At 42.0% G+C, this 12,885-nt stretch overlaps 2 protein-coding genes across 2 annotated transcripts; both read left to right on the top strand.

The window, feature by feature from the left end:
• The first annotated feature begins 3,896 nt into the window (after nucleotides 1-3,896).
• unc119.1 (unc-119 homolog 1) lies at nucleotides 3,897-6,939 on the top strand. The gene is made up of 5 exons (XM_053503586.1): nucleotides 3,897-4,192; nucleotides 4,486-4,599; nucleotides 5,353-5,461; nucleotides 5,558-5,730; nucleotides 5,829-6,939. Exons 1-5 carry the CDS (start codon nucleotides 3,964-3,966, stop codon nucleotides 5,939-5,941), a joined length of 738 nt encoding a protein of 245 aa, XP_053359561.1. The 5' UTR covers nucleotides 3,897-3,963; the 3' UTR covers nucleotides 5,942-6,939.
• A 2,211-nt stretch (nucleotides 6,940-9,150) lies between these two features.
• On the top strand, nucleotides 9,151-11,660 carry c9h12orf43 (chromosome 9 C12orf43 homolog). Its single transcript, XM_053503588.1, has 6 exons — nucleotides 9,151-9,431; nucleotides 9,614-9,641; nucleotides 9,726-9,824; nucleotides 9,930-10,006; nucleotides 10,186-10,279; nucleotides 11,163-11,660. Exons 1-6 carry the CDS (start codon nucleotides 9,335-9,337, stop codon nucleotides 11,476-11,478), a joined length of 711 nt encoding a protein of 236 aa, XP_053359563.1. The 5' UTR covers nucleotides 9,151-9,334; the 3' UTR covers nucleotides 11,479-11,660.
• Nucleotides 11,661-12,885: the final 1,225 nt, after the last annotated feature.

The raw sequence follows: 12,885 nt of genomic DNA, 5'->3' as shown, positions 1-12,885 counted from the left end.
ACACACACACACACACACACACCAACCCGCTGGTGAAGTTTCAGGCTCCGCCCCGCTCCTCATGTTTACAGTTCGTTTACATTGTGTGTTTCTGTCGCCGCCCTTGTGGTCGAACGACGCCGCGCCATCCATCGTATTAAAGAAACTGTTTTGCTAAAAAAAATAATAAATAAAAATGCTAACGCTGCTAATGGTGTAACTGCAAGTCAGCAGCCACCAGGTAGCGCTGTGTAGGCGGAGTCGTGCTGGTCCGGTGGCTGTCTGCGCCCAGTTATCGCCAGGTGCTTTAACAGTTTAGTTTCCTGCTCATGATTGTACGACATCACAGCTTCGTCCTCTCTCCGCCCGTTGTGTTTTATTTCATTTTTTGTTTTTTGACATCACAAAGGAATCACATGAAGCACCTTGTTTCATTTCAGAAGCGATAATCAGCACCAAAGTGAACTTGTTGTATGCTGTGTGTGTGTGTGTGTGTGTGTGGTGTATGGTACGGAGTCACACTGATTAGCGTGTGCCATGGGGTTAATAAGTAATATTGTGCTTGTGGTTGTGAGATTCTCTGTAGCTTTCGTTGTGTTGCTGTGTAAGGACTGAGGCGAAACCTCGTTGCCGTTGGATACGGAGAGGAGTGGCCAGGTGCGGCTTGCAGGCTTGTGGGTGTGGCTTAGGTGGGGCGTGTGGGTGTGGCTTCAACAGTTATAAGGATCAGATATACATCAACTCTGGTTGAAAAATCGTAAACTTAAAAAGTTATATCATGCTCTCTACATGGGACTCTCTCTCTCTCTCTCACACACACACACACACACACACACACTTCTATATAAAGCTCAAACCTTCCTGCCTTTTCATAAAAGGACTCAAACCATTATTTACATATTCTGAGACTCAGACACGCCCACATTTCCATACATGGATTCAGACACTCCTGGCTTTCCACATAAGGGCGGCGTACCCGCCCATGTTTCCGTATATGGACTGGGACACGCCCTCTCAGGCCTGTGACGGTGCGCTGACGCCGAGGCTCGTTACAGAATCGGGGTTTTTCTTGTCTGTATATTTTATAATTTAATGAATTGATTGAGGTTTTTGTCGTGTTTTTTTGCCGTAGTTGCTTTTTTTTTTTTTTTCTTCTCGTCTCCTCAGGATTTCTGATTTGATTTTGATTCTACTTAATTGGGTTTTTAATTGGTGAATTTTTTTGCACTGCCTGCTGTTTATGATTTTTAAGCCTTCTCCTTCCTCCTTGTCATCTGTTGCCATTTTGATTCAATGCCTTTTTGTGTTCGATGCCTTGGAATTTAATTTTTAATGTTGATTTTTAAAAATACACTCTTCAGTGATTTACCATCTCGTGAGTCATGATCTGTTTCTTTTGCACAGTTCTTTAACATGTCTCCGTTTACATCACACACACACACACAGCCACAGCCATTGATGCGGCCAAAACGCTGCTGCCTTCGTACGACGTTAGCTAGTTAGCCGGTTGTCTAATTACCTGTGTGTGTGGGTGTGTGTAGAGGTGAAATGGTGAGTGTGTGCGATGAACTAGCACTCCTCTGTTGGACCCCGTCCCTCTCTCGTCCTCCTGAACACAGGACACTCTGTGGGCTTTTAAGGAAACGAAGCACGCTGAACTGCAGACTGTGTTCTGTTTCTTTTTAATAAATGTGCTATTTTATCTACAACGGCTTTGAAGTCATTATTTTCTCCAACAACTGCACGCTTCTAATATGTATCTTTCTGTTTGTCGTATTTAACAGATAAAATATCTAATTACATTATTATTACTTACTTACTAAAGTTTCATGCATTTTGAGAACAGTTTAAAATCAACTTTTCTCCCCTTAAATATATATAAAGTTCACCTGAACCAGATTATAACCTTCTTTATAAACTAAACCTGTAAGCTTTAATTCTATAAACTCAGTGTTTAAGCTCAGCCCTAACCTTTGTGTGTGTGTGTGTGTGTGAGATCTGTAGTCATGGTCACGTGGTGCTCTGTGTGAGGTGTATGTCTCATTATTACTATTGTATAGTGAATTCCAGGAGCTTGTATAGAAGGCTGGATTTCACATGAACACCTCGGGCAGTACACAGGGTGTCTGTCCCAGGGTCAGTATCGTATAGCCTAAGAAAAACTAAAAGGAAACTAATAATAGTTGCTATTAAACAAATAAAATCAGAAAAAAAATACTTATAGTTCTGTATAATCACGTTCACGATTGTGCCAAGTTCTGTCTGCTTGATGACATTCGCATGACGTCCCAAACGTTTGTGTAGCTTTAGCCTTTAAAAGGACCAACACATTCCCTTATCAGGGGACTAGAAGTGAAACCACTACGAGCACAGGTGGCGCAGAAGTACAAGGGAAAAAAGTAACAAAAAAAAGTCTTAAAATTTACCTGCAAAGTTACCAGCGAAAGGAACAAGAAAGATTCTGAGACCGAGCGCTAACAACGAGAGGCGCGGGAGCGTCACAGGGTTCTATAATTGAGATTGAGATAAAAATGCAAAGTGGATCTTAGAGTGTCAAAATACTGGTCAAAGAAGCCTGCAAACTGACAGTGTGTGTAGACGGTGGAACTGAAAACGGTTTGATGTCTTCCTTTTTGGGTGTATCAGGATAGGTTTGTCCCTAACGGTCCCCCACCGACTGCATCAACAGGCTTCGTCAGTCTGAAGCAGATGTATCTTACATTATGTACAGTATGTTAGATAGTCTTATAAAGGTTACAGAGTGGTACCTCGACATACGGACTTTTTACAGAAATTCAATCAAAAATTTTCACCTTAAGAATTGAAATTTTGCAAGGAATTTGCCTCGGCATGAGTGAACAAACCGACCCGAACCGAACGCCAGCTGATGTCCAGGAGCCGTTCAAAACTGGTTTGTGTCAGTGGAAAGCCAATTGAAAGCGAATTTAGATTTTATTTATTTATTTTTTGCATTTAGTATGAGGTTTAGTAAAGACGCAGGACCGCGGTTCACAAGAATAATAACAAGGAAGGTAGCGAGGAGAGCCGAGAGGAGCCGAGAGGAATCATAAATTAAGGTTAAATGAGGGTTATGTATCTATTTCATTTTCACTACATTTACATGTCATTTCTAAAAGTGTTGTTTGTTTTTATATGCAAAAATATGATTATAGTGCTGGAAATTGGTAATATTGTCAATATTTTTGGTGGCTGGAACATATTATCTGCATTTACATTATTTCCTATGAGACAATGCGTTTCACAGTATGAAATTTCACCTTAAGAACTCGTCTGGAACGGATTAAACTCGTATACCGAGGTACCTCCATGTCTTTGCGTTCATTAGATTTTTTCCTCACATCGCATTTGTACCTCAGAACTTTTATCCTTAAGTAAAATGACTAAAATAAAAAATAAACTAAAACGAAATAGAAACGAGTCAACAAAATAAAACTAAACTGAAATTCAGACTGAATGAAAAAAATTTATAATTTTTTTTTTAAGTGATTTGAAAATGGAAATTGTATTACACTTTTACACGGACCAACAAGGCTAAGGTTTGTGATTAAAGAGGGAACATGCGGAAGTTAAACCCGGTTTCCATGGCGACGTTCGGACGCGAACAGCCAATCAGAAGCCGCTCCCTTCGGCGTATGTTCCTCTCCATAGTGACGCCAGACGCCATCTTGAATTTCAGCAGGGGGTCTCCGGGACGCGTTTTGTTTGTACCACCCGTATTACGACAAGTCCCGCCTTCCGTGGCAAGAGATTGGATGGTGGCTCAAAGGGTTCTGCTTGCTGATTGGCTCATACATTATGATCTTAGAGTATTAGCCAGTGATAGAGTGGGAGGGCGTGGATTTTGCGAAAACGGGTGGGATCCGAAAAATCTTCGAGTTTTTTTTTTTTCTTCATTAGCAACGTAGCTGTAGCTAGCCGAGAGTGGAGACAGCGCAGGGACACAAACAGACACGCAGCCCGACCATGAGCAGCCAGAGCTCCCGGAACGAGCCCACAGCCGCCGCGGTCAGCGGACCGGACCCGGCCTCGGCGAGCTCCAGGGAGCGAAAACACGGCGGCGGCGGCGGGGTGAAGAGGCTCAAGTCCCGGCGCAGCGCGGCAGAGCGGCGGCCCCTGACCGAGGACGAGCTGCGGACCGCCGGGGGGGACATCACACCGGAGGACGTGCTCGCGCTCCGCACCGTCACCCGCGGTCAGACAGCTCTTTATTTATTTATTTATTTATTATATATATACACTTATACATAAACACCATCAATTGTGATTATTAAACTCCAGTTTAAAGTTGAAATAGATTATTATCTTGTGTTTACACACACACACACACACACACACACACACACACACACACACTCCTTTATTCAGTGTAACTTTATCCTCTGATCTCATTATTATTCACAGTTCAGTGTTGAGATTAACTGTACCAGTCATGAACTACAGTGTGTTAGTGTTTATAAGTGTGTGTGTGTGTGTGTGTGTGTACAGATTACCTCTGTAAACCTGAGGATAACGTCTACAACATCGACTTCACACGCTTCAAGATCAGAGACCTGGAGACGAGCACGGTGCTGTTCGAGATCGCCAAACCTCCTCACTACGGTACACTGTCTCACTGTCTGTCTCACTGTCTGTCTAACCGTCTGTCTGTCTCACTGTCTGTCTGTCTCACTGTCTTTCTCACTGTCTGTCTCACTGTCTGTCTGTCTAACCGTCTGTCTGTCTCACTGTCTGTTTGTCTAACCGTCTGTCTGTCTCACTGTCTGTTTGTCTAACCGTCTGTCTGTCTCACTGTCTGTCTGTCTGTCTCACTGTCTGTCTCACTGTCTGACTGTCTGTCTCACTGTCTGACTGTCTGTCTCACTGTCTGACTGTCTGTCTGTCTCACTGTCTCTCTCACTGTCTGTCTGTCTAACCGTCTGTCTGTCTCAGTGTCTGTCTTACTCACTGTCTGTCTGTCTCACTTACTGTCTGTCTGTCTATCCCACTGGTTGTCTGTCTGTCTCACTCACTCTCTATCTCTGCCTCTGTCTTTCTCTTTGTGACTCTTGCTGTTTGCTCTCTGTCTCTTCACTTGGTCTGTTTTGCTCTGTTTCTCTTACTCTGTCTCTCTCTGTCTCTTTCTGTCTCTCTTTGGCTGTTTCTCTGTCCGTTTCTCCTACACACATTTGTCTTTTGTCTTGTCTTTAATCTGAGTGTAGTAGCTTTAGTACGAGTGTTCGTACTGTGCATCTGTCTGTGTGTGTCTGTCTGTGTCTGTCTGTGTGCATGGTAACCCTGACCATTATTATCTTGAAGCTGAGATGCTGTTTGTTTTTGTTTGTCTTTAACTTGTCCTCTCTCTCTGTCTCTCAGACGTTGACGATGAAGATGAAGAAAATGTGGACGTGGACACGAGTACTGGCCGATTCGTCCGCTATCAGTTCACACCGGCGTTTCTTAAACTTCGCACAGTCGGAGCCACGTACGGTCACTAAAACACTTTCCCTGTTAAGTTCTGCATCCTTTTCGGGGTCTGAATTTGTCCTGTGTGTGTGTGTGTGTGTGCGCGTGTGTGAAGTGTGGAGTTCACGGTAGGAGATCGGCCGGTGAATAATTTCCGGATGATCGAGCGTCATTACTTCCAGGATCGGCTGCTAAAGAACTTCGACTTTGACTTCGGCTTCTGCATCCCGAACAGCCGCAACACCTGCGAGCACATCTACGAGTTCCCCCAGCTCCCGGACGAGCTCAGTGAGTAACCACATCCTAATAACCTTGTCCTGGTTACGCTGTGTGTGTGTGTGTGTGTGTGTGTGTGTGTTTACATGTTGGTGTGTTCCTGTGTGCAGTCCGTCAGATGGTGGAGCGCCCGTACGAGACTCGCTCCGACAGCTTCTACTTCGTGGATAACAAACTGATCATGCACAACAAGGCGGATTACGCTTACAACGGAGGCCAATGATGCTGCTGAGAACCGCCCAGGTCACGCTCTCGGGGTGTGTGTGTGTGTGTGTGTGTGTGAGAGAGAGAGAGAAAGAGAGAGAGAGAGAGAGAATGTCACAGTTCTGTTCCATCACCACAGCCATCGTCACACCACCTGGACTTCTGCTGAAGATCAGATGATGATTATAATCATGATTATATAAATCTCCTTCCTTTCCATCAGCTTGAATTTTTCCAGAAGTTCCCTTTCACCTGTCGATGATAAACTTTGTGTTTTTACAGTAAAAAGTGAGCAAAACCTCTATGACCTGCCAAAGAGTGAATACAGAGGAGTTATAACACACAGCGCCGCACACAGGCGCAGTACCAGTGTTCAGCCAGAAGGTGGCGATTAGTTCTCTTTAGCAGCAGCTCAGACAGACCACAGGGTTATATATTATGGTTTCCATGGTAACAGCTCGTTCGTGGTCAGGTGTATGGTGAACAGGCCACTGATCAGAAACAGATCTGTGTAACGTCAGTGGAAGGAGTCTCTAGTGTCAGCTCTGAGCACCAGGCTGTACGTTTTCACACGTCTTCACACGAGGATTTTTTTTATTTAATGTAAAGGAGAAGCTGCTGTGGAGAAGGAGAATCCAAACTAATTTCCTTTTTTCTGTTTCCTAAAATATTAATAAACATTAATGAAGACGTTCCAGTCTGTAACCAGTGACGCGTGTCGTAAAGCCTGGTTTTTCTGTTACACTTTTGACTTTAAAGCAGCACTGTGTGTGGCGCCCTCTGCTGTGTGTAAGGTTAATTACAGTTCTCATGAACACTTCGATTTTGTTAATGTTTGTTTTTTTTTTGTTTTTTTTTAATCAACCTCATTCTTGTGGTTCAGACGCTCCATGTTACACAAACTACCATTTAAGGAAAAAGGGCGGGATTAAGCAGATCTGATATATATATGTGTGTATGTGGGGCTTTTTGAAATGAAAATAAACCAAAAATGGATTCTTCTTGAATTTATTTTGCAGTAAGAGAGTAGAGAGTTTTAAGGACAGTTTTAGAATCTGGGCCTGTTTTAATAAACCGTTTTTTTATTGATCAGAGGATATTTAAACTGAACAAATCATTTTTGTAGCTTTTTCTTTACCTTTTGAAAAGTGAAAATGTCGCCACCTTGTGGTCAAACTAGACCGTAATGAAAAATAAATAAATGAAGAAATAAAAATGCAGTACTCTTTCTGACACAGTTTAAGAGAGCCGTAAATAATGGCACCCCATCTCTTAGATGTTGAACAAGTGTGTGTGTGTTAAAACTGCTCTGTATTCACCTGCCACAGCGATGAGGGAAATAAACGAGGTGTGATTGTGTAATGAGTGACACTACAGGATGTAAAGTCAAAGTGATGATGATCCTGAAATCAGCCATCAGTCAGAGAAAATTAATCAGCTGCTGCGTCATGAACACTGTGTGTGTGTGTGTCGGAAGTGTGTCAGTGTCCGAATGTCTGATATTCAGCCGAATGTACCACCCCTGAGTGGTGTGTGTGTGTGTGTGTGTGTGTGTGTGTGTGTGTGTGTGTGTGTGTGTGTAAGAGCCCCATGTGTCTCTGACACGTCTGAGTGTCCCCGCTGTCTCACACACGCACACACACACACACCTCCTCAGCAGTGTTTAGTTTGTGTCTAATGCAGCAGATTTGCTGATACACACAAACACTTTCGTCCCATCAGACATGACACAGACCTCACACACACACACACTGATGACGACTTATCACAGTATCGTACAGGATGTTATTATTGAGCTTCATGTTTACTTAAAACACTAAACAGATAAACACTTAGACGTCTTAAGTCTGATGATGAGATTTTTGTAAGGAGAGTTAAACATCAGGTGGGAACGCAGACACTAATAATAATAATAATAATGAGATATTGTGATATTTTGTGTAGCATCTGAGTGAGATTCTACAGATTTATTTTGAATTCTCATAAAATAATCAGTTTTAAATTCATTCCTAGTGATAAATCAGGTGATTTTACACACATGTAAGCTGATATTTTTTCCCCCGTCGCATCATGTTGAATGTTTTTATTCCTCACCTCACTGAATTTAGAAACTTTATAGTGTTTGTATTTTCCCCCGGTGACGTTTGGTTGCCATGGCGCCCGGCGAGAAGCCGACTCGTGTTTCATCCAGGAGGAAAGCTGGTTCCGTTTGTGTTACTGATTTGTCTACAACGTGTTCAACTGGAAACATGATTTATATACACTTGTATTTTATTTTATTTTTTGCATTACAGTTTGTCTTTGATGATGATGATGATGAAGCCTGTATCAGGACTGAAACTGAAAATATCACAAAACTCCCCAAAATTCCAGTGATGATAACGAACAAACAGAAATCTAGTTTTCAATAGCAGTTACTCAGATTCTAGATGAAGAGTCAGACGGTGATTAGACGTGGTCTGTTTCTGAAGCCCAACAGTAGATCAGACTGTGAGCTGAATCGGGGAAAAGACACTAAACTCTTTCTGCAGTTCTGTCAGACTGAAACAAAACTTTTTTTCTAATTACAGTTTTGAAAAGATTGTATTATAGACAAAGTTAGAAGTTTGTTTGTCATCAGTTTTCCTTTGTGTGATTGTAGTTGTTTCTAAAAAATGAAGAAAATAAACCATTTCATTAAAAAGTGAGTTTCCTGTCCTGACTTGGGAGGAAATGGCGGTTGGGATTCTTTTCATATATTATGTACATATACTTTTATTTAATTGCTCTGTGATGAGTTTTTTTTTTTTCACATTTCTTTTTTTTGAGTATTTGAGTATTTCTCATTTAAAATATGTTTATCAGTTAATATGTCAGTCTAGCTGTATTGAATATATTGGTTTCAGCATGAGGGTTGAATTTATTCATTTTAAAAGCTATTTTGTCCTCATGTTCACTCAGTCATTCATACAGTTAGTTATTTAGTCACAAGTCAATTCCATATAGAAACACTTCTCTTCTCTCCCCAGCAGGTGGCAGTAACGGGTTCAGTTTTTCACTTGTACAAAAATAAAGAAACGTGTTTACATTTTAACCGGAGGTTCTGTACATAACTGGAATTTAGATTTGTTCTGTTTACTCGAACACATTTATACCTGTAGAAAAAAATGTGTAAATAAAATATAAATATGTAAAATAAAGAGAGAGAATCGTATTAAAACTCACCTTCGCGCGCGCGGGCGCGTGTGATGACGTTTAAAGTCCGCGACAGACTGCAGTGCAGTGGAGGCTGATCACAGGAGTGTGTGTGTGGGGATTAAACTGGTAGTGGAGTGGAGTTATAAAGTTATTCACGTTCAGTTAGTCGGGTGTCTGCTGTGTGTGTGTGTGTGGTTTCCTTCCTGGTCGGTGAGGTTTTACAGAGTGATGAGTGATGAGCGCGTGCAGTGACAGCAGTGATGATGAGGAGACACAGAGGATTAAAGAGGCGGTGTGGAGGTTCGGAGCTGAAACACACCAGACACGGGGAGGTACAGGGTGCCATTACTAATGCACAGCAGCCCTTTTACTGCACGTCACAGCTGGTGGTGCAGAGAGAGAGAGAGAGTGTGTGTGTGTATGTATGTATGTATGTATGTATGTTTGTGTGTGTGTGTGTTCTGCTTTATGTTCAGTAACTGTGTGTGATGATGTGATGTTTATTCCTGTACAGCTGCAGAGAAGCACACACATAGCAAGAGGTAAAGACACACACACACATGCTGGAGTTCAGACTTTTAGTTAAACACACTTTAATCAGATGAATAACGTTTCTCTGTGTACAGACTGAAAGTGTGTGAGCACGAGCACGATGGAAACGAACTGAAGACAACACCAGAGTTCCGCTCTCACGTCGCCAAGAAGCTCGGAGCCATGCTGGACAGGTCACACACACACACACATATATATACACTCAGAGAGATACAGTTGGGTAAAACATGTCATTTTGAATGTAATTAAACGTGTGTGTGTGTGTGTGTGTGTTGCAGTGTGATCTGTGAGGTGTTCAGCGAGACTCCGGACTGTAAATCCGCCCCACAGGAAAACACACAGGATGAATCTGATGGTGATTTAAAACACTGCATGTGATAGTGTATATGTTTCAGCCCCATAATGCACCTGGAGCAGCATCGTCCGTCCCACTGAATCTTCCCAGAATGCACTGCAGCGTGTAGCGATAGAGTTTGATCAGGTTAAGTTTAGTCTGTTTAAGTTTAAACCTGAATTTATTGCTTTGTTCCCGAGGTTTCAGACTTTTCTCTACATCACTTCCTGGTAACTGGAGGGAGGAGCCAAAGCAAGCCCCGCCTCCTAAACGCAGACCTGCACCCAGCTCCAGGTAACACACTCGCATAAACAGATAGGTACAGTGCTGTAAAAAAGTATTTGCCCCCTTCCTGATTTTATTTTATTCGTTTGCATATTTGTCAAACTTTAATGATCAAACATTTTAAAATTACATTAAGATAACTGGAGAAAACGATGCTTTCATTTATTAAGGGAGAAAAGCTGTCAAAACCTGCCTAATAACTGGTTGTTCCACCCAACAACTGCAATCAAGTGTTGAATAACTGTCGATGAGTCTTTTACATTGTTACTGTAAATACAGTAAAGAATTGTTTTAACGCAGCCACATTGGAGAGTTTTCGAGCATGATCAGCCTGTTTAGGGATCTGAGTCAGATTTACATCCAGATTTTGACTAGGCCGATTTAAAACCTTTTTTTAAAAACATTTCCGTTTTTTTTACATTGAGTCATCTGTTCTTAAATGTCTTTAGATCATGGAATGGTGTGTTGATTTTTGAGATATTTTAGTGTGCTTCACTTCGTCAGACAGGTTCTATTTAAGTGCTTTCTAGATTCAACAGTAATCACGCCTGGTCTGGCAAGTGAAGTTTAACTCAGCTTTCCAAAGATCGCAGTTCATTCATGTTTTAACAAGGGGGGCAACTACTTTTTCACACAGAGCCAGGTAAGTGTGTACAGATTTATGTCTCCTTAATGAATGAGATCATTGTTTAAAAGCTGCGTTTTGTATTTACTCTGGTTTGCCTTGTATAATATTAACAGTTATTTATATAACTAAAAAATGTGCAAAAGAAAAATCTAAATTTTTTTTACAGCACTATATATTTACCGTGAGGATGTTTCTTACTTGTTGCCATAGTAACCACTGACCACCCCCTCTCTCTCTCCCCCTCTCTCTCTCTCTCTCTCTCAGTGACAGTGACAGTGAGATGGAGTCGAGGCTGAGGGAAGCGGCCGTGTCCATATCAGATCTGCTTCCTTCCTCCTCCACAGAGACGGGACGGGGGGACGAGAGGACGGACACCGGAGCGAGGGATGAGGACAGTGCTGAACGGAAAAAGAAGAAGAAGAAGAAAAGGAAAGCTGTGACAGAGAGAGAGGAAGACGAGTCGTTAGTGCAGAGAGACGGAGCTGTGAGTCAGGAACAGAGCGGAGAGAACAACACACTGAAGAAGAAAAAGAAAAAAAAGAAAGTGAATGAAGGACTGAAAGAGTCAGAGAATAAATGAGTGACAGGAGATTAATCTGTTTCAGGTTGAGTTTAATATCAGCAGCAGTTCTTTACTCAGATTAATTGTAGTTTGCTCTTATTTTATGTTAGTTTATATAAATATGTCTTTTTTGTTGATTTTTTCTAAAAGAGAAATGTTCACTTTTTATTTTAAAGATTGATTTTTAATAAAATGCTTTTAAAGCCTCACTGACTTCTGGAATTTTTTGGAATCTGGTAGCCCCGCCCACTTTCACCTGCCCAGCACACACAGCTCTCAGTAGTCATGACCCAGACTTACAGATGGGTTTCTGAGACACTTTCCAAGTCTCGCTCCAACAAACCGCTCTGTGTGTCCCAGTGTTTCAGGGGGTTTATTTCCACCGAAAACCCGACAGACAATCAGATTCTGAAGCTCGTGACCAGAGAGTCTGATACGAACATTATGATGTATGAACTCATATAATGAACAAATATAATGAAACATCACACGTCCCACATCACGTCTTCACTGTACTGATCCTGAGAGCCCTGTTCCTTATTGGTTTATTGACTGTGAGGTCACATGATTAATCTCCTCTAACTCGACTACACATTAGCCTTTCATACACGAATCACTTCAGACTCTGTTACAGATCATCAGGGCGTGTCTACTACAGGTTAAAGGTTATTCTTGGAACACAGGGGCTCGATGGTAGTGATGGTTCATTATACTGACATCTAGTGGACAGATTTTGTATAATTCCTAACATCACAAGCAGCGATGAAATGGTGAGAAGGTGAAATATTGTCTTACTCCATATTTCTTCCTAAATCCACTCTGAGATTGATTAAACAAGTTGCTGATCCAGTAGGTTTTCACTATGAATACACGCTGCTCTTCACTGTACACCAGCATCCTGATGAGGAGTCGAGTAAAGGGGTTCGACGTTACACGGCCTGATGGCTGTCTGACCTTATCGGTCTGACTCAGGGGCATCCTGACGTGTTTGAAGCTCCATATAGTGAGGAGCACATTGTTCATTGTTTTTATTTATTGTTTCGTCCTAGTGAGAGTTATTACAGAATATTCAGGGCCTCTTTCAAGTGAATCACCCTGTATTTTAATGTGAACGTGTGGCGTGAGAGTGTGTGAAGATAAGTGATTGTGGGAATAATGTGAAGCTCAATGTGTCAGAGTAGGCAGCTCGATGTCAGTAGTATCGAGTGTAGCTGCTATGTGTGTGTGTGTGTGTGTGTGTGCCCTTCCCCCAACCCAGGTAGACAGTAAAGTGAAAGTAAAACTCAGCAGCTCCATTTTGTGTTGATGGAAAGACGGTAAACACGGTGAGTATCTACACCTACAGCTGGAATATATCATCTCTCTAACTTTACTCTACATACACAACATGTTTAGGAGATTTTACTGAAGGTTAGATGACCACAG

This window comes from Clarias gariepinus, chromosome 9 (assembly GCF_024256425.1).
Source record: "Clarias gariepinus isolate MV-2021 ecotype Netherlands chromosome 9, CGAR_prim_01v2, whole genome shotgun sequence".
NCBI classification, from domain to species: Eukaryota; Metazoa; Chordata; class Actinopteri; order Siluriformes; family Clariidae; genus Clarias; species Clarias gariepinus.
Note: the sequence above shows the minus strand (reverse complement) of the source record. Positions and strands in the feature narration are given on the sequence as shown.